General features: G+C 43.8%; 1 protein-coding gene across 2 annotated transcripts in view; it reads left to right on the top strand.

The window, feature by feature from the left end:
• The window catches only part of furinb (furin (paired basic amino acid cleaving enzyme) b), a 76897-nt gene extending 54916 nt beyond the window's left edge, over positions 1 to 21981 (top strand). For both annotated transcript variants that reach the window (XM_083974329.1, XM_083974330.1), the window contains exons 7-16: positions 6127 to 6215; positions 8924 to 9096; positions 12341 to 12553; positions 14483 to 14583; positions 16414 to 16517; positions 17013 to 17130; positions 17524 to 17703; positions 17945 to 18072; positions 18787 to 18915; positions 19983 to 21981. In XM_083974329.1, the coding sequence (XP_083830455.1) occupies positions 6127 to 6215; positions 8924 to 9096; positions 12341 to 12553; positions 14483 to 14583; positions 16414 to 16517; positions 17013 to 17130; positions 17524 to 17703; positions 17945 to 18072; positions 18787 to 18915; positions 19983 to 20686 (1939 nt within the window). In that variant the 3' untranslated portion in view covers positions 20687 to 21981. The remainder of the gene's footprint in view (positions 1 to 6126; positions 6216 to 8923; positions 9097 to 12340; positions 12554 to 14482; positions 14584 to 16413; positions 16518 to 17012; positions 17131 to 17523; positions 17704 to 17944; positions 18073 to 18786; positions 18916 to 19982) is intronic.
• The last annotated feature ends 706 nt before the right edge of the window (positions 21982 to 22687 follow it).

Here is a 22687-nt window from a genome sequence, read left to right as displayed (position 1 = left end):
AACTTAATAGCTAAATGAAAACCTTGAAAAAAGAAAAAGACTCCAATATACTGTAGATGTTATCTGCTGTTTTTCAGAAATGCGTATCTAGTGAAGCCATTTTCACACAAGACCTTCTGCCTCCCACAGGCCCTGGTCTGAGGCACAGTGAACTAGCGAGCATTAATACCACGACTGCTTGGAAATGGTCTCATATTCAGTAATGAGATATGGCAAAACCTTCCCACCGTCACTCATATCACAGACTCGCAGAATGAAAACAGTTATTATGGGGAATATAATTAAAGCATAATACACCCTGATCAAATACACCCTTCTAGTATCCATTGCTGGATTCCAACGCCCACGCCTTGGGTACCTCCAGTGGAACTCCATTAACCTCCTCTGTCGAGTGCATAGCCAGCTTTTGATCCACTGCACCACAAGCTTGGAAGAGTAATATCAGAATGTAACTATTATAACTACTCAACCATCCCGACCCAAGGTATCATTTATTTACTGCAATGAAATGATGCCTTCAATAAGGTTATTATTACAGTAGTGTAGCAGGAATGCAGGACGCGCCCGCATGAATTAATAGACGAGACTGTTCAGCGTATTGACATGGTTTGTGGCTACATTGCATCATGTCCAGAGAGACTGTGTTGGGTGACGTGCCCACATTCTCCTGTAAATGACAGGACAATGCCATGACCAAATATGGTGCCTTGTCCGGAGGAGGCGAGATAAGAGCATTACCTCAGCCTGTCCCCTTTGCTTCTTGTGATAAGATAAGGCAGGTCACATTGGCTTCAGTGAATAGAGTGGCTCTAGTTCAGAAGCCTTTTATCACAGCTTTGTTGAAGCTTTGTTGAGTCTTTTCTCCACAGCTTGTCTTTCGGACAAATCGTGCTATAGCTTTTGCCATCCTCCAACTCACATACTAATGATTTTTTTCCACATTGGTTGTCTTTCTCCAAGAGGAGGATGCGCTATTAGTTGTTTTCCATTCTTTTCAAACCGCACTTAACGCCTGCTCTCAAGTCTCTGACCTCTTTCAATCTATTTAAAATGGGTATAGAATGGAGGCATTTAGAAAAGTGTCTCAGAAATCATTTAATTTCATGGACATTTGACAGATAAAATTGTGGCTTTGCCATATAGCCCTGTGTCTGCTCTGACGTGTCTGAACCTCCCCGGATATATTAAGCTGTCTGGCTGTTTTAGCTGAATTTTATTCGGGCCAATAAGTCATTCACACGCACACACACACATTGCATGTGCACTTGCAGATAGTATTCAAAACAGCTGCATCTTGATGCGTGCAGCAGCTCCTCTATAAATGTCTTCCTAGGCCTCTGGCTGTGTGTTCACTCAGCCTGTCCTGACTGATTCCTCTGCCTGGCATCACATATGTGGCCACAGCTCCTTGGTTGGAGGATATACAATGTGTTTTTGCACCATAAAGTTGTTTTTATGATACTGTAAATGTAACAAATCAATGGATATTTGCACTGTAATACTTTAAGCGACATTAAACTATTGCAGTGCAAATATCCATTGATTTGTGTCTTGAGAATACCACACCTTTTTGATTCAGGATTTACTGCGACTGGCCAGTGGAACCACAGAGCTGATAAACACGTTCTTAAAATATCAAGCTTTCACAAGCAGAGACACTGCGGTGAAAGGCTTTTTATGTTTTTAAACAAAAATAATTGTGACAGTTGACAATTGAAGTTGATATTTGCAGTGTAATTTGGCTGCAATTTGTCTACACATTGTGAGTCTGTAGTAACTACTCTGGGCCAAACTATCTGGATGGACCACAGAGTTGGCTGTGTCGTATGGGCCAGTGTGGATCGTAGCAGGTTCTCTGACCATTTTAAATTAGTGTTTCATATGTGTTGATGCAAAACACACAGTTGCTTGTAAATTGTTTTAATATGAAGCTAAATTTCTAACTAAGATAAACAACTCCATGCCTAAAGTGGTATTTAGGATTTTAAAGCACTGTTTCCAAAGAAAGAAAAGCTCATATTTTGGAACCTGTACCGGATCCTTTCGCATTAAAAGCAGAGACTTGTGTGCAGAGGCAGTGACCCACTGCTGCATTAGGTCACAGAGGAAGCACTTAGTGTCTTATAGGTCTTCATCTACGTGTGTCTGAGGTTATCAGGTACATTTAGATATAAAATACAGCAAGTTAAGCTGTGGCAGGTCTTTCCTGATTAGCACTGATGCTCAGCTTACTCTAAGTCACACGCACATCAAATCTTCTCACTCACATCTTTGAAGTGCGGAAAAAAGTGTAGTCACTCAGAGGATGGCTAACGGTCTTATAGCAGTATTTTTCTTCTGACTCGAAATGACTGACAGGCACCATTCAGCTCCCACTCTGCAGTGTTTCAGCACATAGCTACATGATTGATTTGAATGGACGAGCTTGTAGAGGCACTCACTCAGACATTTGTCAAACACGTAGTGGTGAGCTATAATGTAATGAGAGGGCGGGTTCTTAAAGAGCCGCTCGCCGCTTCACATACAGACACAAGCTGTGATCTATGAAGCCTTTTCATACACTAGATGTTTCTTAAATGATCAGACAAATGAACTAATTGGTGCCTGTGAACTGTAATGAATCTCTAATGCATACTAGATCGTTACTTTGTTAGAAGCTGCATTTGTTCACAAAAAAAAAATGCTGCGGCTCAATTACTGCCCCATTTCAAACGCTGCTACATGGTGGTTTCCCTACACAATGAATCCCTATTTAACTCCTTAGTGCAGATGTTAGAGCTGTCAAGTCCCCATCCACTGCCACCATTTATACAATATAGAATGAGCTAGTTAGCAGTAAACATAGGTAGTTTAACCTCGTGATGGCCATCATAACATTTTAATTACACTTGTGATGTATTACACCCTGCCATATGTTGTGCCAAGGACCTTGTATAAGGGCATGTCTCTCAGTGAAAAATAAGCCCTGTCAGGGCAGTTGATAGCTTCCTTAAAAATCACTTTAATGCTTGCTGTAGTTGACAGCCCGGGTCATGTAATAAATGATTTGCTGGGAAGCAACTTAACTTTTTTTTTTTTTTTTTTTTTACCAAACACCATCTTTTTTATGCCCCTGTGACAGCCTTGGCTGGAGGCATTATGTTGTCAAGTTTCCTGTGCGCCATCAGACCTTTCATTCTATTCTCATGAATGCAGTAACTCAAGTTAACGACATGAGGGAATCAAATTTGATACAAAGGTTCAACTTGACAACGATGAACTGATTTGATTTTGTTAGTCAGAGGTTTTGGTCTCAACTTTTCAAACTATCACTATGACTGGAAGAAGAGAGCTATAGAAAAGCTACTCTAGGGAGAAATCTAGTTTGGTTAAAGGGATAGTTCAACATTTTGGCAAATTCGCCCATTGCCAGGTACCGCGGCAAACGGTACTTTCGGTTTTCCCTAAATTCACACTCCAACTACTCCAAAACGCTCTTGTTGAGAAGTTGTGCCCTGCACATTCGCCACGTTATGAAATAATAATGTAACATTACCAGACAGAGTTGTTTTCACGGCGAATGCAGCTGGAACTACACTCCGGACACGGCTGCTGGGCGGAGTGATTTAAAAAACGCAAGTAGTTCTGAGTATTTGGTTCATGTGTTGTAACGTTACATAATGATATATGATTATTTCATAGCGTGGTGAATGTGCAGGTCACAACTTCTCCATGAGAGCGTTTTGCAGTTGTTGGAGTGCATATTTAGGGAAAACCGAAAGTACCATGTAATTGTAATTAAATGTAATTAACAGTTTGTAGTAAATTCCTACTTGTCCAGGTTATGACAAAACCCAAAAAACTTTGCACTAATCCTGATAAAGTGGGATGTCGACATCAGTTTTCTGGGCAAGAACTGCTTGATTCTTCCTCAGGCTGAGATTCAGGAGGTTTAACCATGATGACATTCTCTGAGCGCTGATTAAGACCTGGCCGTGGCTTCTGCAAACGCAGGGGGGTGGCGTGGGCATGTCTTCACAGTGGTCAGGATGAAAGAAAACAGGGACAGGGCTGATCGAGAGGGTTCAATTACAGAGGAGAAGCTATGGTAAAATAAAGATACATTTCCCTTTCCCTTTGTGGCCAAAATCTTTTGTAGTTTCACAAGTTAACTTTACAAAAATCTCAAAAATTAAGTTTACCTAGAGTTCACTACCCTCCCTGACATTACAACTTTTCAACACTGTAGATCAGGTTGTGGCCATATTTCCTACAAGGTAACTTGTCTGCAAATGGATATGACCTCAACACAGTAGTTTTGTTTTGTGTTTTGCTCTTTGACATTTTGAATCCTGTACTAGGTAAGTAATTAAGAAAGGAAGAAAAAAGAAACAAAGAAAGCAGTGAGGCTATATGGTAAAATGTTGTAGAGGGAACAAAGCTGAGAATTAGCGGGTGGGTAATGTATCACAGAGCTACACAGAGTCTAATCAGGATCCCAGCTGGAGGCGTAGCCATGCTCTGACCCTGTGAAATGACTTTGTCCTCTGACTCATCATCAGGGAACTTTGGAGATCAAAAAGGAAGTCATTTTAGGCACTTCAAAAACAGTGTGGGTTTAATTAGCGTTGTTCCAATAACATTCGCACAGCACGTCTCCGAGACAGGTGTGAAACTCTGAACCTCTAATCAGATATCTGCACTGTAATCAGGAGACAATCTTAATGACCTATGTTAAATGCCAAATGCTCATTGCATGCCATCCATTCTCCGATCTGATCACACCGCCTCGGCCCCGGAAATCAGTCCAACAAATTAAATCCATTTCACTAATCGTTTCTCTTTTTGCCTGAATTCAAAGCTCTGAAGGTTTCAATTTAGACTTTTCATTGTCTCGGATCAGTGGCTGATAAAGCTAATTTTTTGGAGTCGGAGCAGCTTTCATTTGTGAGTTTTAGTGTATTTGATATATAAAAAGAACCCTACAGGGAATATGTCTGCTCTCTCAAACCCTAGACTGGTTTGAAGGCATTCATGAGGATTTAGTGAATAATTCATGGACATCGATAACATCTCATATCTGGTTTGGATGTCCTCTAGCCAGTCACTGTCAAGGTAAAGCTAGTTTCAGACAGGTCATCTTTGATTGGAGGAGTCTGTATTCTCTGAGATTGTGCAACAGGAGAAGAGAGTCTGAAGAGGAGCTCTCTGAAGTAGATGTCTTTCAAAGAACAGGATGTTGGATACTGTCTGTTCACCATGTTCTTTGTGTCTTGCAACTGCTGTGTGTAGATCTCAAACCGTGTACATGCTGTGATTTGGTATAGCTACAATACCCGACAGAAAGGCGATTACCTTACCTTTCTCCCCCTGAAAACTGGTTTATGAGCGTTTAACAATAAAAACTTCAAAGTATGTGCTTCTTCACCAAGACTGTGTGGACTTGTTTTTCTCAGATTTGATTGGCAGTTTGTGGCAGCAGAAGCAAACCACCCAGCGACTGCCATCAAATAGTGATATAAATGTCACTAGAGTCTCATTGGTGCTAAAACAGTGAGAAACATCACCTGTTTGCAACTGTCACAACATAAAGATGCTACACAGACAAAGGCACAATTATGGACACATCTCATTTGAGGGAAGCAAACTGTTAAAACTTTGGCAATCGTGAAATATTATTAAACTAGGAAAGAAGACATGTCGTGATCCTTCTAACTCACTGCGTTTTAACACCTCAATGAATTCTTATTGTGCTGTGTGGAAAAGAAGCTGATACTTGTCAATAGATCTTATTGTACATCATGTTCACCACAAAGGTCGCCGTGCTCTGTTCATCCGTGTTCTCGTAAGTCAGCCTTGGATTCGAAAAAATATTTAAAAACTGATTCATTGAGCTTCCTGGCACTTATTGTTCCAGCTATAACATATATAATAAGTCGCCCGCAGTTACAAAATGGGCCATTGAGTTTATCCCTCTCTTCTGACTGCAGTGTATTTTTAGCGGCACTTCGGCTCACAGTATTGTTTAAAAGCCTGAGACGGTTCAAAAGAACTCCTTTTATACAATCAACAGTTAGTTGAATCATTACCATGCCGCCACTTTATTTCATATTCTTCATTTTTCTTCTTTTTCTTCTTTGTTCCAAGACATGGGACTCGATGTGCAGGAGAAGTCGCTGCCGCAGCCAATAATGATGTTTGTGGAGTGGGCGTGGCCTTTAATGCGAAAATCGGAGGTGAGTGAAGCATACCCTTGGGGATTTATTTATTGAGAACAGTATTTAATTTTAAATATTATTAATGTAAATGAGTTTAAGATTATGGAAATGTGGAATAATATGCGCAGTAATAGTCACATTCAAATTAATTAACCTAGAAGTAAATTTCTTTTAGCAAGGATCCCTTTAATATGGGACTTGAATCAGAATCATAAATTCAGCAGTGTCTTCACATTTTATTAAAGACCCAGTGATGTATTTTAACGGTGATACACATTATGTTTTTCAGTTTTTTTATTCTGGGTTACTGACTGCTGACTCATTGACTCTGTTGTTCAGAAGGCCTTGATCTGTAACTAAGGAGAGGAAAACATCATTTTCTGCCAGGCTTTTCACAAGAAATGAGGGGGACATGGCTTCGTTAAGACGAAGCCTGTGCGTGCCTGAAAAAACAAAGTGTCTTTTCTTGCATGACATAAAGATATAAACGCCTGAAAACATGTTAAATGCCTCATCTTCAAGGCTTTGTGGAGATTATGTCGCAGAGACGAGCAGATTTCAAATATAAGTTCCTGACAGACTCTCATCTTAATTTAACCAATGCACGTTACATTTCATCCCACTGTTATTTGGCACACTGCCTGCAACCCCTCCACTTTCTTCCACCACTTAGATGAAGAAGAAGTTCTGTTTTTAAAGTTGTTGCTTTGTTGTCTCCTTAGTGATAAGGAAACAACCTAAATTTAGTATTGTAGCGATGCCAAAAGAAAAACCCAGTTTCATTTCACAACCCAGTGGACATCTGTTCACACCACCGTGTAAATCATCTGCCTTGAGAAGATGGTCAAAATAAGACTGTTAGAGCAGGCTCTTGTTTAAACAGTAATAAAGCTGTCAGCATGTGCAGATATGCGTTAAGAAAGAAGATATGTGGGAGGAAAAATAATATTTTTTTCTTGCCATTAAATGTGTGCACTTGATAAAGTATTCCAAGGAGGCTTTTAGTAACTTTTGTCACCAAACAATCTGTCAATGACACGGTGGCAGCCAACAAGACTCTGCAGAGCCCAGGAGCGCTGAGCAGTCCCATTCACAGATGTTACTCATAATTCTCCTTCTCTGTCTTCATTACCATTCGTCTCCCGACAGAGCCGTGCATCGGCCCTGATCTCATAAATTACTCCTCTGTGAATGTGTTCATGGGGTCAGCGGATTGTTTATAAACAGCTGTGATTTGCTCCCAAATACCCATGCTGTGTTAGTGTGTGTGTGTGTGTGTGTGTGTGTGTGTGTGTGTGTGTGTGTGTGTGTGTGTGTGTGTGTGTGTGTGTGTGTGTGTGTGTGTGTGTGTGTGTGTGTGTGTGTGTGTGTGTGTGTGTGTGTGTGTGTGTGTGTGTGTGTGTGTGTGTGTGTGTGTGTGTGATGCACGTGTGAGCACAAGCAGCTAATGTTTGCAGGCACTCCTAGATGTGTGTATCATCACTGAGCAATGACTTGTGATTAGTGTTCAAAGCCTGTAATTGACCCTACTTAGTGTTCCCCTTCCACCTACCGTACCTGTTCACACACACACACATACACACACACACACACACACACACACACTTATAGTTGCTACCTCTGACTTACCGGAGCAGCAGGGGGAAACTCGCACAGCAGCGTGTTAATAAAGAATCGTCAAGCCGCAGGAAGTTGATGAGAATTGTTACAACAGTGATCATCATTACTGCTGCAATGCAGCCTGCGCATTATGACCACTAGAGCAAACATTGTGCTTTATGTCGCATGCTTACTCCACTTAGGTTTAGGTTTTTTTATTCAGGGCTACTCAGTATTCAAACTTGTGTTACGGTAAATCCCCCACGTGCTCAGAGTAATTATTGCTTTGGCTGCATCCCTGCCGGTGTGTGTGCGTGCGTGCGTGTGTCTGCGCCTGCAGGGGCCAGGCAGGTTGACTAGAATGGATGATTGAAGTCTTAATGTGGACGTCACCAGTCACAGCGTTGCCTCTGAGGTCTGGGGGTTCCTCTCTCAGTAATGGACCTTATTTTAGATTATTTAGTTCAGAGGAGTGATCTGAGGCTGCTGACTTCAAAGGGATGCGTGCGTTCAGGTATGATGAAAGGTGACATTTGGTGCTACCCTGTGGACATGCCTGTGTGTTGAAAGCACCGTAAATTCTCTGCTCATTTATATCAGTGTGTGTGTGCATGCAAGAGTGTTTGTGTATCTTCTACACTACAGTCAGTTAGATTTGTCCTCCTCTCTGTGTGTTTCGGTGCAGTCAGTCAGGAAACGGTTTTTCTTGGTGTAACAACCAGTTTTTTGTTTACATGGAGGTAAAGTAGTGAGGTCACATCTGTGGGTGAAGCTTTTGCACACGTACTCATTAAAACTGTAACTCTCTGGAAATCTTTGTTGTTGTTTTCTCCTGTGAAGTTTCTTTGTGTTTCTCCCGTTTCTATGTTTTGCTTCGGTTTTTTGTTGTTGTTGTTTTTGTGGCTGCAGATAATTGCTTTATTAATTTTCTTCCACTCAATTTATATGACTAGCTTTATGTTCTCCTCATCTCAGTTTTGACCCCTATCACCCATCTGAAGCTAAAATTCATCCACTTGCCTCTTCTCTATCAGCTGTCACACTCACTCTCGTTCTCCACCACCTTTTACGCTCACATTTTCTTGTCTTTAAACAAATCTCCTCTGTGAAACGTGTTCTTCTCTCAGGAGTTCGCATGTTGGATGGGGAGGTGACGGACATGGTTGAGGCTCATTCCCTTAGTCTCAACCCTCAGCACATTCACATTTACAGTGCCAGCTGGGGCCCAGAAGATGATGGCAAGTCCCTGGACGGCCCTGCCAAGCTGGCCAAGGAGGCTTTCCTCCAGGGAATCACAAAGGTGAGTCAGAGCATGAGTTTGAGCTTTTAATCTTGTAATATCTTCTCTGTTTGTTATTTATAGTACCACTATCAAATTCACATCAGCTCTTTAAAGGAATACTTAGAGTCTTTGGGAAATGCACCTATTTGCTTCCTTGCTGAGAGTTAAATGAGAAGATTAAATCACGGCCAGCAGCCAGTTAGCTTGGCTTATATAGAAAGTGGGAACTGGCAGAAACAGCTGCCCTAAGTCCGTCCACCAGTCCCTGTTAAGCTCATTAAAACTAACTCTACTTTTCTCTATATGTATATACATACAGGATATATGTGTATATATATATATAAAGCTATCAATTTGCTCCATAGTTCAGTATTGCAGAAATTACTGAAGGTCTCATACCTTCAGTAATTTCTGCAATACTGAAGGGAACAGAATGAGTTCAGGCTCAGGTTAAAGAGGGGAGAAACATAAATTGATGGCTAAGACAGATTTTGACACATCAGATAACTTGCCAGACTCCCCAGAAAGGAGAATTAGAAAATAAATTGAAAAAGAAAATTGTCAAATAGGCAAATGATAGGCCATGAAATTTTAATTTGTCAAATAAAATATGACAATTACATTGTTGAGCTTCAGATGGGTTTACTTGCACAGAGCCAGGCAAGTTGTTTCCATTCTCCATACGTCACAAAACTAAGCTAGCTGCTGGCAACTTTATATTTACTGCACAGGCACAAACGAGAGTTCAACCTTCTCATCTGATTCTCTGAGAGAAAGCAAAACAGTGCTTTTGCTTTCAGCTCCATATGTAGCAAAGTGAAGTCTGACTCTTCAAAAGTTTGTTGTTCATTAAATAAGAGCCTTTTGTGAGCATTTTCTCTAGAGTGAATTCAAGGTGACTTTGTTAATTGCCCTCTCACTAGTCAAGCATTAAAGAGCATGACATATTATCTGGGGCTAAAGGCATCATATCTCATGGTTAGGCAGTGCTACATCAAAATGCGCCAGCGGAACAGCTAAATGATAAATGTGAGATGGGAGAAAATAGAAGCCGCAGTCACTGATGCAGAACAATAGCGAGATTCAAAGGCCACTGTAATCGGCGTGTAAATGAACGAAACTGCAAATTTTAGGTTGAAAGGAATGATTCATATATCACATCCCAAAATGTGAAATGCTCCACATATCACAGTTGCGTTAGTGAGGAAAAATTGCCTGACAGCAGCACAACAGGGCCCTTTCTGATTCAGCGTGAGTCCTGGCAGTCAGATAACCCGTGGCACTGAAGTGTTATCGTCTGTCCTCTGTAACCTGCAGAAAAGGCTGCGTCAGGTCATAAATTGGGCTGGAAGGTTGAGAAGTATTAGCCACAGCTTCACAGCTCTACAGTGCGATGCAGAAAGCAACGAGTTTCCAGTAGAGGCATATTTATTCCAACTTCTGACCAGAGGTCATTTCGAGAGATGGAGAAAAGCTTAATGAATAATCCTTTAGAAAACAAGCTCACTTAAAAGTGTGGGCTGCGGTCAAATTGAGGTCCCCTTTGTACACGCAGGAGCTGAGAATGCCAGAGAAAACTGTTTTAGCAACAACAGTGATGAGAAAATTAAGATGCCAGTCTCTTTCTATTTGCCAAAACACCACCAATACTGGAACTGACAATGTGACAGGACTTTTGTTTTTGATTCAGTCAGGCCGAATTCAACGAGAAAGCAGAATGGACAGACAATCACAAATTTTTTAACATAGGGGGGAAGCAAAACAGTCGTGTCGCTTTTGATATCACGCTGACTGAGAACAGCAAGCTTTTCTTTTATGATGCATGTGGGTGAAATATTACACGTCTCCTTTCTCTTACCTTTTTAATTTTGTTCTCACCATCAGCTGTTTCATTGTTCTCGCTCTGCATGTGGGATGCGAGAGAGGTCCCTCCACTTTCTTTTATCTCACCGTATGTAGTTTTTGGTTCCTTGTTTTTTTCTCTAGAATGAACATCCACCCACACTGGTTTAAACAAGGTACAAAAAGAAGAAGTTTTTATCTTTTTGTTCTATTCACATCAGTGTTTCCATCACGACTTTCACTGTGTAATGAAAAAATCTACTTTAATTGTTAAACTAATTGTTGAATAGCAGGTTCTGATGAAAAATGCCTTTATTAAATTGTCAACTTTCATAAAATAGTCAGAGTTCCAAGTCAAACAAAGAAATAAATGTTGCTAAATATACTATTTGCATGAAGAAAAGTAATATAAAACATGACAGCAGACAGAAAACTAACAAAGGCCAAATTCGGAAAAATAAGACTGTAATACTTTAACAAAAGGCTGAAGTCCTTCTCCACCCAGAGGCTGTTTCAGAGCCGTGGAGTCCTGACAGTAGATGCCCTGGTGCCCTCTGTCTCTCGGCATCAACTGGCCAGCAGACCCCAGGCTACAATCTGCAGCGTACAGTAGTGAGAAAGGGAAAGTCAACAGAGTAGGAAGGGGGCAGACCGACTCGTACCTTAAAAATAAACAGTAGAACTTAAGTATCGATCCCGGAGGTCATGGGTAACTGGTGCAGCGAGGCCTGGGTAGAAAAAGGAGCATAAATCTGCAAACTGTTTACTATGAGCTGAAAGTGCTCCCATTAATTCCTGCAGGCTCTCCAGTGAATAAAGAGTTACAGTAATTTAATCAGCCAAAGACAAATGCATGGAAACGGGTTTGTGTGTGTTTTGCAACAAAGGGAACAATCTAATCTTCACAACGTTCCTGAAGCTGACAAATGAAGCCCGTTGTAACTTTGCTAAAAATGTTTTCACAGAGTTATAAACCACCGCCTGCTGGCAGTCCTCACCTAACTGGACTAAATGTATGTCAGATGCAGTTGGTATACTTTAGGAGCGCACAGCCTTCGTGCCAGATACCATGTTGTCATTTATCAGGCCCCTAAATTATATTCAGCTGGAGCAGATTTTGTAATTACATTTCTTCTATTTGTTATCTGATGTTCTGCCGCAATAAGCCAGCTGATATTATGATGTATTAATAAGAGTTGTGCCTTCAGCGGTTCAGTATTTCTGGAAGAAAGCACATAAATGACAAGGCGTTTAAGCGGCAAGAAAAACATCTCTGTCAAAGCCAATTTTTCACACTTCGCCCAACTCTTGTGAGTGTTACTCTCTCTTTCTTTCTCTCGTAACGTACGCTGTGTGAATTCCAATTGAATAAGCCTATATATGTTTTGTGTGTGTGTCTGTTTGTTGTTTTATACCACAGGGACGCAGCGGACTGGGCTCCATCTTCGTCTGGGCTTCAGGTAATGGCGGCCGGGAGCAGGACAGCTGTAACTGCGACGGCTACACCAACAGCATTTACACCCTGTCCATCAGCAGCACCACGCAGTCCGGCAACGTGCCATGGTACAGCGAGCCCTGCTCCTCCACCCTCGCTTCCACCTTCAGCTCTGGAAACCCGGGGGAGAAGCAGATAGTAGGTGTACACACGCACACAGACTTTGAACGTCTTGGATGTGTAGGCTTGTGTTTAGATTTAAAATCATCAATATCAGCACTGCAAAAAATAAATCACCATGCATTTTTATACTTTGCCTTTTTATCAGTCACATTTTTGGAGTGCACGTCAGCATTGGTCTTGTTTCTCTCAAATCAAAAACGGGCATCAAACTGTCAAAATCAGAGTGAGTGATGTGTAACATACAGTGAGGGAACATGACAAATTCTGAGCGATGTCACACGCTTCCTTCAAGCTGCTTGTCAGCCGAAGAAAGAGTCGCCTCAGGGACGTACAATAACATTAAACAACCACAAATCTGCCGCTCGCTCCAAAACACACCAGAGGCATTCTTCAGGCGAACAAACACAACTCATCAAATGGGTAAAAATTGAAGTCATCTTCGAATATACCGACACACCGCAGTGGCTTTGTGTTGTGTTGTTGCTGTAGCAGTCAGGGCTGTCATTTGTTGCAGGTTCATGCCTCTTCTCTTTCTTTCTTTCTTTCTTTCTTTCCTTCCTACTTTCTCTGTGAGCTTTTTGTATGTGCCACATTTGCTTCGTCTAGACTCTCAAATCACAGGCGGACCAATCTTTTAAACAAAGTCTGACATCAACTAACAACCAGCTCATTTTGCAGGACAAATTTGGTCAGTTTTCATCTCTGGAGGTGAGAGATTTTGCCAGTAAGAGCCAGAGAAAAACAAAAGTGGCTCCAACCGGGTTAAATGGCCTTGTCTGCACTCAATGTTGCAATTGAACTTGTCTGGTGTTAACCACAGGGAAGACAGTGTAGCTGTCTGAAATACTAAGCACCACAATGTGCAGTGTGGCAAAAAGGAAAAAAATATACAAAAGTTTCCAAATTGCCCCTCACAGCATTTTTGCTTGATTTAGTGTTATTATTGTAGCACAGCAGAAATAAATTAGTGTATATTGTGTTTTCTCTGAAAATCCAGGATTTTTAGAAGATCAAGCTGCACAATTACAGGACTGGTTGTTATTGTGAAAATGCTCGGTTAATAACTTTAACTAATTGCTTAGGCAAATGTGTTTGCAAAGGTAAAAACAAAATACAACAATTGTCAGGCCCCAGCTATCTGTTATTCTAACTCGCAATACAAAGCCTAGAATATCCTCACACTTGACAAGTTCTAGGCATCAAATATTTGAATTCCTTTTCTTGTAAAAGCCGCAATAACTTTAAGATTTAAAGAGCTGACAACCCCTTTTTGTTGACTCGCAACAAAACTCACAGTGAGTGCGATGAAAACGATGAATGAAATACGACAGCGTTTCAGTGTTATTTTCTCCAATTCTGAGATGTAACAGTCGGCCAGCGTGGACACCTGCCCCGCCTTTGTTTACTCCTCCGACACCTCGACATCTCATTAGCGCCACAATCTGTCAGGGCCAAAAAGTTGCAAACCAAGAGTCTGTCCCTAACCTTCACAGCTCGCCTTGCCCTGTGGCTTCTTTGTCATTTCTGACATGTCCTCACCATGACCCAGACAGGCCTCATTAATGTGCTGGCACTGGCAGAGACGGAGGGCGGAGGTATACCCAGAGTGCGAACATACTCTGTCTCACCACCGCCCGACCTGGCTGGGCCGATTTGGCTGACATTCACTGCCCCGGCTGTGACCCATTGGCAGTGATCCACAGACCTGAGACCTCCTCCTCCTTCTCCTCCTCCTTCACCTCCTCCTTCTCCATCTTCTTTCCATCTCTGACCGCTGCAGGCAGAGCTCCTGTCGTCCCCGGTCATCCTCTGTCTTAACACTCAACCACCTCTCGCTGCGATTCTCACTCATACGATGCAGGGGAAAATTCACCATGTAATGTTAACCGCCTCTCACCCTGTGTATCGCTGCGCACTTCTCTCTCTCTTTCTCCCGTCTCCAAGGTGACCACAGACCTGAGGCAGAAATGCACGGACTCTCACACAGGGACGTCCGCCTCGGCCCCGCTGGCTGCTGGGATCATCGCTTTGGCTCTGGAGGCCAAGTGAGTGAGAGCAAGCGCAGACAAACACCATAGCTATTTTTACATTAAAGATTCTTTTCAATTTCATCTTGTTGTAAACTTGATTACTACTCCGGTGTGTGTGTGTGTGTGTGTGTGTGTGTGTGTGTGTGTGTGTGTGTGTGTGTGTGTGTGTGTGTGTGTGTGTGTGTGTGTGTGTGTGTGTGTGTGTGTGTGTGTGTGTGTGTGTGTGTGTGTGTGTGTGTGTGTGTGTGTGTGTTGGTGCACGCATGACTGGGAGTTGGCTTTGGCATAAATCCCAGTCCAGGAAATTCGTTCCTCAGCAAATTAAGCTTTTGATAATCAGTTAATTAGCAAGACAAATCAGCAGCTGCAGCCCACATACAGTCCTGCCTGCGCCTGAATACCTGCAGGGCTGCTGGTGAGGATTTTAAAACGTGGAAATCTCTCTCATTATCGTTCGCTCAGGACTCCAGGTGTCACAATCCAACTTTCTGTCAGCAGCTCGACTGTGTGTTCTCCATTCTGGTCGTACCCGGTGTGTCTGAGGTCCTCTTATCTCCCCGCAGCCCCTCTGCTCTGCATAACTCCCCTCGTTTCCACATCAGTGATGAGCTGACAGGTGTCAGGGCTAATATCACAAGAGGAGGGCAGTGACTCACCTGACGGAGCTCAGATTTACACCATGTAGACTATCTGTCACTTTCAACAGTAAACTACAGTCAGTGTTTGTCAGCGAGCAAATCCCCCCCACCGTGCAACACACACACACACACACACGCCTATCAGCACCCCCCCTGACAGACAGCGGTAATAACAGGGTAGCTAGTTTATCAGACTGGGACCACATTGGAGACCACAGAGATGGAATCATTTAATAGGCAGAGTGTTTTGACTCTCTGGTGTTTTATTATTTTATTATTTTCTGCCATTCGTTCATCGCTGAGGTGACAGTGAGTAAATTGTGCCTGTGTGTGTATGTGTGTGTGTATGTGTGTGTTGGGGGGGGGGGTCTTGTCCGTTAATAAGCCATAAGAGAATGTGAGATGTGAATGCTGATGTGGAGACGGGCGGAGGTGATGCGCCACGGTGAAATCCTGTGTCTATTTCTGTCGGCAGCGGTGTTGCACTCAGTAAAGCAGAGTGAATCATGATTTGATTATCTTAACCCACAGAGCCGTTGCCCCCCACCCCCCACCCTCAACCCCCACTACACTGGTGACTTAAACGCTGTACAGACTTTTACTCTCCCTGCCATGCCTTCAGATAAATCTATATTTAAAAAAATAATAAAATAAAATAAATAAATAAATATTTTTTTATTGGGATTCTGCTGTGTGGAAGGTGACCCTGCCCCCCCCTAAACCCCCCCACCACACCCCGGTCCCAGACCTCATTAGAAACCATCATTACACAGAGTCTAGACACTGCCCTCAGTGGGATTGTATCCACTGTTTTACTCTGTTCCCCCAGCACAATAGGTTATGGTTGCACCTTTAGCACTGCTCTTTTACACTGGCGTTAAAACCGTAATGTGAGCCGGTACCCTTGTCACTGTAAACTGACACATCCCCCTTGGGCTTCCTCTGCAACCCAGTGTAGTATTTCACCGATATATAGCTCTCCCCTTTTTTATATACATGCTCAGCTGGATCATTTTCCAGGCGTTTCTATGAGCCCCTGACCCTTCTGCTCCTTGGATTTCCCCCCCGGCTGTATTGTCCTACAGTTCAGGTCGGCAACACCCAACGTCTCTCATAATGGGGCATAATGCAGAGAGTCATATCTTCAGCTATTACATGACAGAAAGTCAATACACTTGCTCTGCTTTTCCTCCCTGTGTCTGTGCAGTATGAATCTGACCTGGAGGGACATGCAGCACCTGGTGGTGAGAACGTCCCAGCCCGGACACCTCAGCGCCGGAGACTGGAAGACCAACGGAGTGGGGCGCAGAGGTTCGTAGAGGCTAGCCGTTTGGAAAGCGTGTCATGTGGTGTTATGTTTGTGCTTCATTCTCGACGGAGCTCTGAAAAAAAAAGATTGTTTATATGCACATGAATAATATTTGTAGAGAAACGGTTCAGTTTTTCCATTTTTAGCAAATAAAAATCCATTCTGCGCCGAGTAAATTCATTTTCCTGTTTGGTTTGATGCACATAAGCACACAATAATAAGCTCTCACTCACAGTCCCAGACTCCCTGCAATGTTGTTGCTCCCAAACCCTTGGATACTTAGCTTGCACAGCCTCCACTCAACCAGACAGAGTGTTGCAGTGTGCCACAATTTTAGCCAGTTGGAAAAAATTGGTCATCTGTGAATCGTGATTGGCGCCGACTTTTGGTGCCGACTTCTCCCCCTCTCTCTCCCTCTCCCTCTCTCTCCCTCCGACTGCCACCACCAGGCACAAACCTGCTGTTCTCTTCATCCCTCCATCTATTTTTCTTCACAGTGAGTCACTCATACGGTTACGGGCTCTTGGATGCGGGCGCCATGGTGGCTTTGGCGCAGAACTGGGCAACAGTGGGACCACAGCATCAGTGTGTTCACACCATGCTCACAGAGCCGAGGTTAGAAGTGTGACTGTGTGTGTGTGTGTGTGTGTGTGTGTGTGTGTGTGTGTGTGTGTGTGTGTGTGTGTGTGTGTGTGTGTGTGTGTGTGTGTGTGTGTGTGTGTGTGTGTGTGTGTGTGTGTGTGTGTGTGTGTGTGTGTGTGAGTGTGTGTGTGTGTGTGTGAACAGAGCAGTGAGTTTTAGTCTCATTATGAGCACTCGGTGTTCCATCATGCCGCTCAGCCTGATAGATGCCACCACATTCTCCTCGGAGCGGGGACAGTTGTGTGAATTTGTAGCACCAAGCTGTTGTCTGTGTCCTTTTTCTGCAGCCACACAACATTAACCACCAACCCCCCCCAACCCCCTCCCTCCCTCTCTCCCTCCCTCCTCCGCTTGTCAAACCTGCAGAGACATCGGGAACAAGCTGGTGTTCAGCAAGAGCGTGGATGCCTGCTGGGGACGACCCGAGTACGTCAATTCTGTGGAACACGTTCAGGCTCGCCTCACTCTCACCCACAACCAGAGAGGAAAATTGGCCGTTCATCTCATCAGCCCACTGGGCACCCGCTCCACCCTGCTCTTCCCCAGGTGCACCATAAAACCCCACCTCTGTACACACCGGCAGCCAAGCCTTGTTATAAATCTCTCTGTATCTCTTTCACACACACACACACACACACACACACACACACACACACAAACGCGCACACAGACAAACACAATATGCATATACCTCAAATCGACCTGCACAAATACGCTCAGGGAAAAAAAATGTTTTGTGTTCGAGCACAGAAGCGCTAACACAGACACTTCTCCTCTGTTCTCTCAGGCCTAACGATTTCTCCTCAGAGGGATTCAGCGACTGGGCTTTCATGACCACTCACTCGTGGGACGAGGATCCTCAAGGGGAGTGGACCCTGGAAATAGAAAACGTGGCCGCTAATGGACGTGACTATGGTAACCCCACTCACCATCATTAATTGTTGAGTCTGGGCACATCAACAGCATCCACTGCCCCTCATCAACTCAAGCCTTCTTGCATATTTTCATGCTTCTCTAAATAGCCTCTCCACTTTTTCTCAGCCCCATTCCTTCTCTAATGACGCAGTTTGTACCAGTTTTGGTACCAGAGGGAGCTGCTCTACGAAAATCCATCCAGATTAAAACTTAATACTTGCTGGGCAAGAGAGGAGATCCTTCTGCAAGAAAATTGTCGGCAACCTTTTGATTAGCAAAACTCCGGTATCTGGAGATTTTTTTTTTTTTTTTTTTTACCACCAGTCGCTCTGCATTTTCTTTTTTTTCCAGAGGCAAAAGGCAGCATATTGTCATGAAGGGTTAACTCGTTAAGTCCTAGAGCTTTCCTTTGGCTCTGTTTACTCAGAGCAGCAGGGAAAATGAGATAGCTGCGCATCTCTTCCTCTGCCGCTGTTGATCCTCCTCCAGTGTTGTGTTTGGTCCGCTCATATCTCTTGTTTCCTTTACTCCCAACAACAGCCCCCCCACCCCCGCCACTCGCATTTCATCTTCTCAGCCATTTCGCACCGTTCCCTCTCTGCGCTGTGCTAAATTGATATTCTCTTCCTCATCTTAATACTCCCCCTTACAGTACTCACCTCCCTTCCCTTCTCACTCTCTCCCTCCCTCTCTCTGTCTCTCCGTCTCTTTCAGGCGTGTTGAGTCAGTTCACCCTCACCCTGTGGGGCACCGGACCCAGCGTCGTCAACCCCTCAGCGTCTGATTTCCCTCGGCCGTCCAACAACAGCTGCAAGACCTTCGACGCCCAGCAGATCTGTATCGGTGAGATCACCGGAGCTTCCGCCATAAACACACAAACTTTGAACGCCGAGCCGCTAAAGTTGAATGGACTCATTTGTATTGGATCTGGCGCGCAGACATTGTTACGAAACAGGCTCTGGGTCAGACTGTTTTCGACTTGTGAAAAAGCGAATGTTGTGAATACAGATTGCCCACTTACAAGCCTCTTGTGCATCTGTTTACACGCGCTGTGAATATGTGCGTTGCCATATGTCACACTGGTTGGAATCAGAGAGTGGGACGTATGGAGGAGCAGCAGGGGAGATTAAAAATTGCATGAGTGTGAAAGGTGCTACGATGCTGAAGGGGATGACTCCCTCATTGAAAGGCAGATAAGGTTGGAAAGCCTCTCTGTGCTCCCAAGCATTCAGACACTTTCCTCCACAAATCAAACCTATTATTTCAGTAATTACCACTAACCCCCAATTTTACCAGCCCCATCATTTCTAATAAGATCCTTCACACCCAAGGTTCCTGCGAAGGACTTTGTAATTTGGTGCTAGTTCTATAGAGGAGAGGACGCGAGGTTCAGTCTGCTACAACTTCCATTAACTAGTTGTGACCTTTTAACAAATTGGCTGTCGTGGATACTTTGAGTTCAATTTCAATTCAACAAATGTAGAGAATAAGTAAGCTCTTTTACAAATAAGTGAATATTTCCATTTGTTTTAACTAAATCTCTGTGTAACAGTTTCTATAAATCCATACATGCTTATAGGCTTTACCCAGCTGATGTAAAGCAACTGGTGCATTATTTCCTATGCTGTTTTTTTGTTTGTATGTGTTTAGAATAAGTTAAAATGTACAAAACATTCTCAGATTCATATATTCAGAATATAAAGAGAATAAATATATTCCCTGACCTTCAATAGCTGAATAATTACTTGATTATATTAATTGATGATGACATTTATTTTTTGTGACCATTAATATGCAGTTTTTTTTCCAAAGAACCTATTATAATTCATTAGTGTGGATATTCAGGATGTGTTTGTTGATACTGTAGTTTGGACTTTGACCTCCCGTTGTGTTTTCATCTCTCCGTCCAGAATGCAGCCCTGGCTTCTCCCTCTTCCTCCAGGGTTGTGTGAAGTTGTGTCCGCCGGGCTTCACCTCGGGACCGCAGCTCCTCAACCTCTCCCTGGAGAACTGGGTGGACTTGTCCTCCGTCCAGGCCTGCCTGCCCTGCAACGCCGCCTGCCTCACGTGCTCCGGCACCGGACCTACGGACTGCCTGTCCTGCCCGCCTCACAGCCACCTGGTCCTCACCTCCTGCCTGCACCAGAACCAGGTCCAGAGGAAATCTCCTCTGGCCGCGGGACTCCAGGACGACGCAGCCCAGCCAGACGTCACAGCAGCGGTGGACGACACCAGCGGCGAGGGCGAGGAGCCCCCGGGGCTGAGCGTGGCTCCGTCCACCCAGCTGCCCGTCGTCCTGGCCGTGCTCAGCTGTGCCTTCATCCTGGCCGCCTTCATCGGGGTCTTCCTCCTGCTGCAGATGCGCTCGGGGGGCGCGGCTCTGGGCTGGAGGACCAAACTGCCCTCTGTGTACTCAGAGACGCGGGGGGTGCGGGTGGGCTTCGGGTTTGGCTTCGGCCAAGGACGGGGGAGGAAGACGCGGATATGCTACAAGGGGATCCCCACTGTGTGGGGGGACGAGGACATGATCGCCTACGAGTCTGAATCAGACGGCGAGGACGCGGACGGTCGCGGCGAGAGGACAGCTTTTATCAAGACACAGAGCTCCATCTAGCTGAGCCTGGATCTGCTGACGTGGTTTCCGACGCCACGATATTCTGGGTGTCGTCAGCACTTTGACCCGACCACATGAGGGAGAATCACAGCCTCAGAGAAAAACAAAACGCAGGCCTTACTGTCCCATCAGCACCCGTCCAACTGCATCACAGTCCAGCATTTGTTTTTCATGTATTTATTTATGTCAATTGATTAATATTTCAAAGTCAGGTGTATTTATTAATCATTTGACTCTTTTGTCACAAACTCAAGATGTTATTTACCGTAGTCATTTCACTTTATTTTTGATTCAGTGATGCACTTTACCGTATTTTGCCGAATTTGTTTAACATTTCAGTGTTGTACTTCCATTACTTCAAAGCAGGGGATTTCAGGGGATTGATATTACAAAGTGGTCAAATATCCTGAGATATTCTCAGTCTCAAGTAGAGTTAAAACCCCAGAAACAGAGACTCCCACAGTTCCCATAAGGCAGCTCAATAGAGTTTTTCGTTAGATCCCTCCTGTCTGGTAAAATCCTATTTTCTTTCAAACTCGACGCTCCAGGTTTGCATCGCAGTCTTTCTGAAAGACATTGATTCCTGAGAGCCCGAGACAAACAAACTCCAGCAGTATCACCATCAGGACTCATCTCTGCATGGAGTACAATACATTTCAAGTGTAGAACAAGTGGAGTGCTCTTTAAACCTGCACTTCATCAGATATGCATCTGATCTGCACTCAACGCAAACACCTGGTTGTCGCAGTTCTAATAAATTGGTTTTTCACACATTTCGATCGAATGTGGTGCCAGAGGTTGGGACGAGATTCTCATTAACTGAAAGAAAACTTCTTTTTTTTTCCTTGCAGTGGGTCTGGGACACCAAAACAAAACATCCTGCAGGCTGTTTGATAAGCAGACAAGTGCGGAGGATACTCTGTTTTCAATCATGCCACAGTGGGAAACTGCCACAGAAGCACAGACACATGATCAGATCTATCAAAAAAACAACAACACTGGAAGCAAGGTAAAATCAAAAACCTTTCTTCAACGACCTTAACAACCTGTTTCTACTTGGTTACTGCTGCTAAGAAATTCTGTCTTCATTTTCCCCCTGGAGCATATTGATTTTAGGGGCTTCTCTCCCTGAACGTCCTCATCAGAGTAAAGCTTTTTTCCCCTCTTTTTCTTTTGAGGAGGCCATACATTTCAAGACAAACACATGCTTTGTTTCCCATCGATAACACTATAGATTTGCCGCCACACAAGCTGAACAAAGCTCCAGCTAGAGGCCAGGATGGTGACAGAGATTATTTAAAAAATAATAAATAAAAAAAATGAAAGAGATCTTGTATTGCATTTTCTATGTTTGTTTTATATCCTTTTTTTATTTAACTGACAATGGATGTTAATATTGTGGAGATCAGTTTCATGATGGAATAAAAAAAATGCTGTTGCATAGACATGCTGCTTGTGTCTCTCGCCTGCCTGCCTGCCAGATTTTTTTTTTTTTCTTCAAACTTTTACGCATTTTCGCATCTGAAATTCACCAACACACCCTGACACTCTGAACGCAACCCAAGAGAGCAGATGGTTCATCACTTCTTCATTGCTGTATATCATCATTGTTGTTGTTGTGTTACGGAGGCGCCAGCAGCTTTCTGGTCGTCCGGATCCAGTTGCAGTGAGCGCCGCTGCCAAAAAGCCCTAACGAGAAACTCTGTTCTCCAGCTCCCAGTATGACGGCCAGCAAACCCCCTTGAAGTTTAAAATTAATATAAAAGGGAATCGGTTGTTATGCACGTCGAAACAAAGTCCTGCTATCTCCTGTTAGCAGCTTTTGTTCATTAGCCGCCTCGCACTGTAACAGCCTCTACACAAGCCGGTGACTGGGATCACGGGTGAAGGTACATTCATTCTGTGGCCCCTATAATTAGATCTGCCGGGACAAGAGTCGCCGCACAGTTGTGCCATTCGGGTGCAGCATGCTTTGCATTATAAATACTGCGTGAAAGTGTG

This window comes from Trachurus trachurus (genome assembly GCF_905171665.1).
Source record: "Trachurus trachurus genome assembly, chromosome: 6".
NCBI lineage: Eukaryota > Metazoa > Chordata > Actinopteri > Carangiformes > Carangidae > Trachurus > Trachurus trachurus.
The sequence above is the reverse complement of the archived record's forward strand: the minus strand, read 5'-3'. Positions and strand labels throughout refer to the sequence as shown.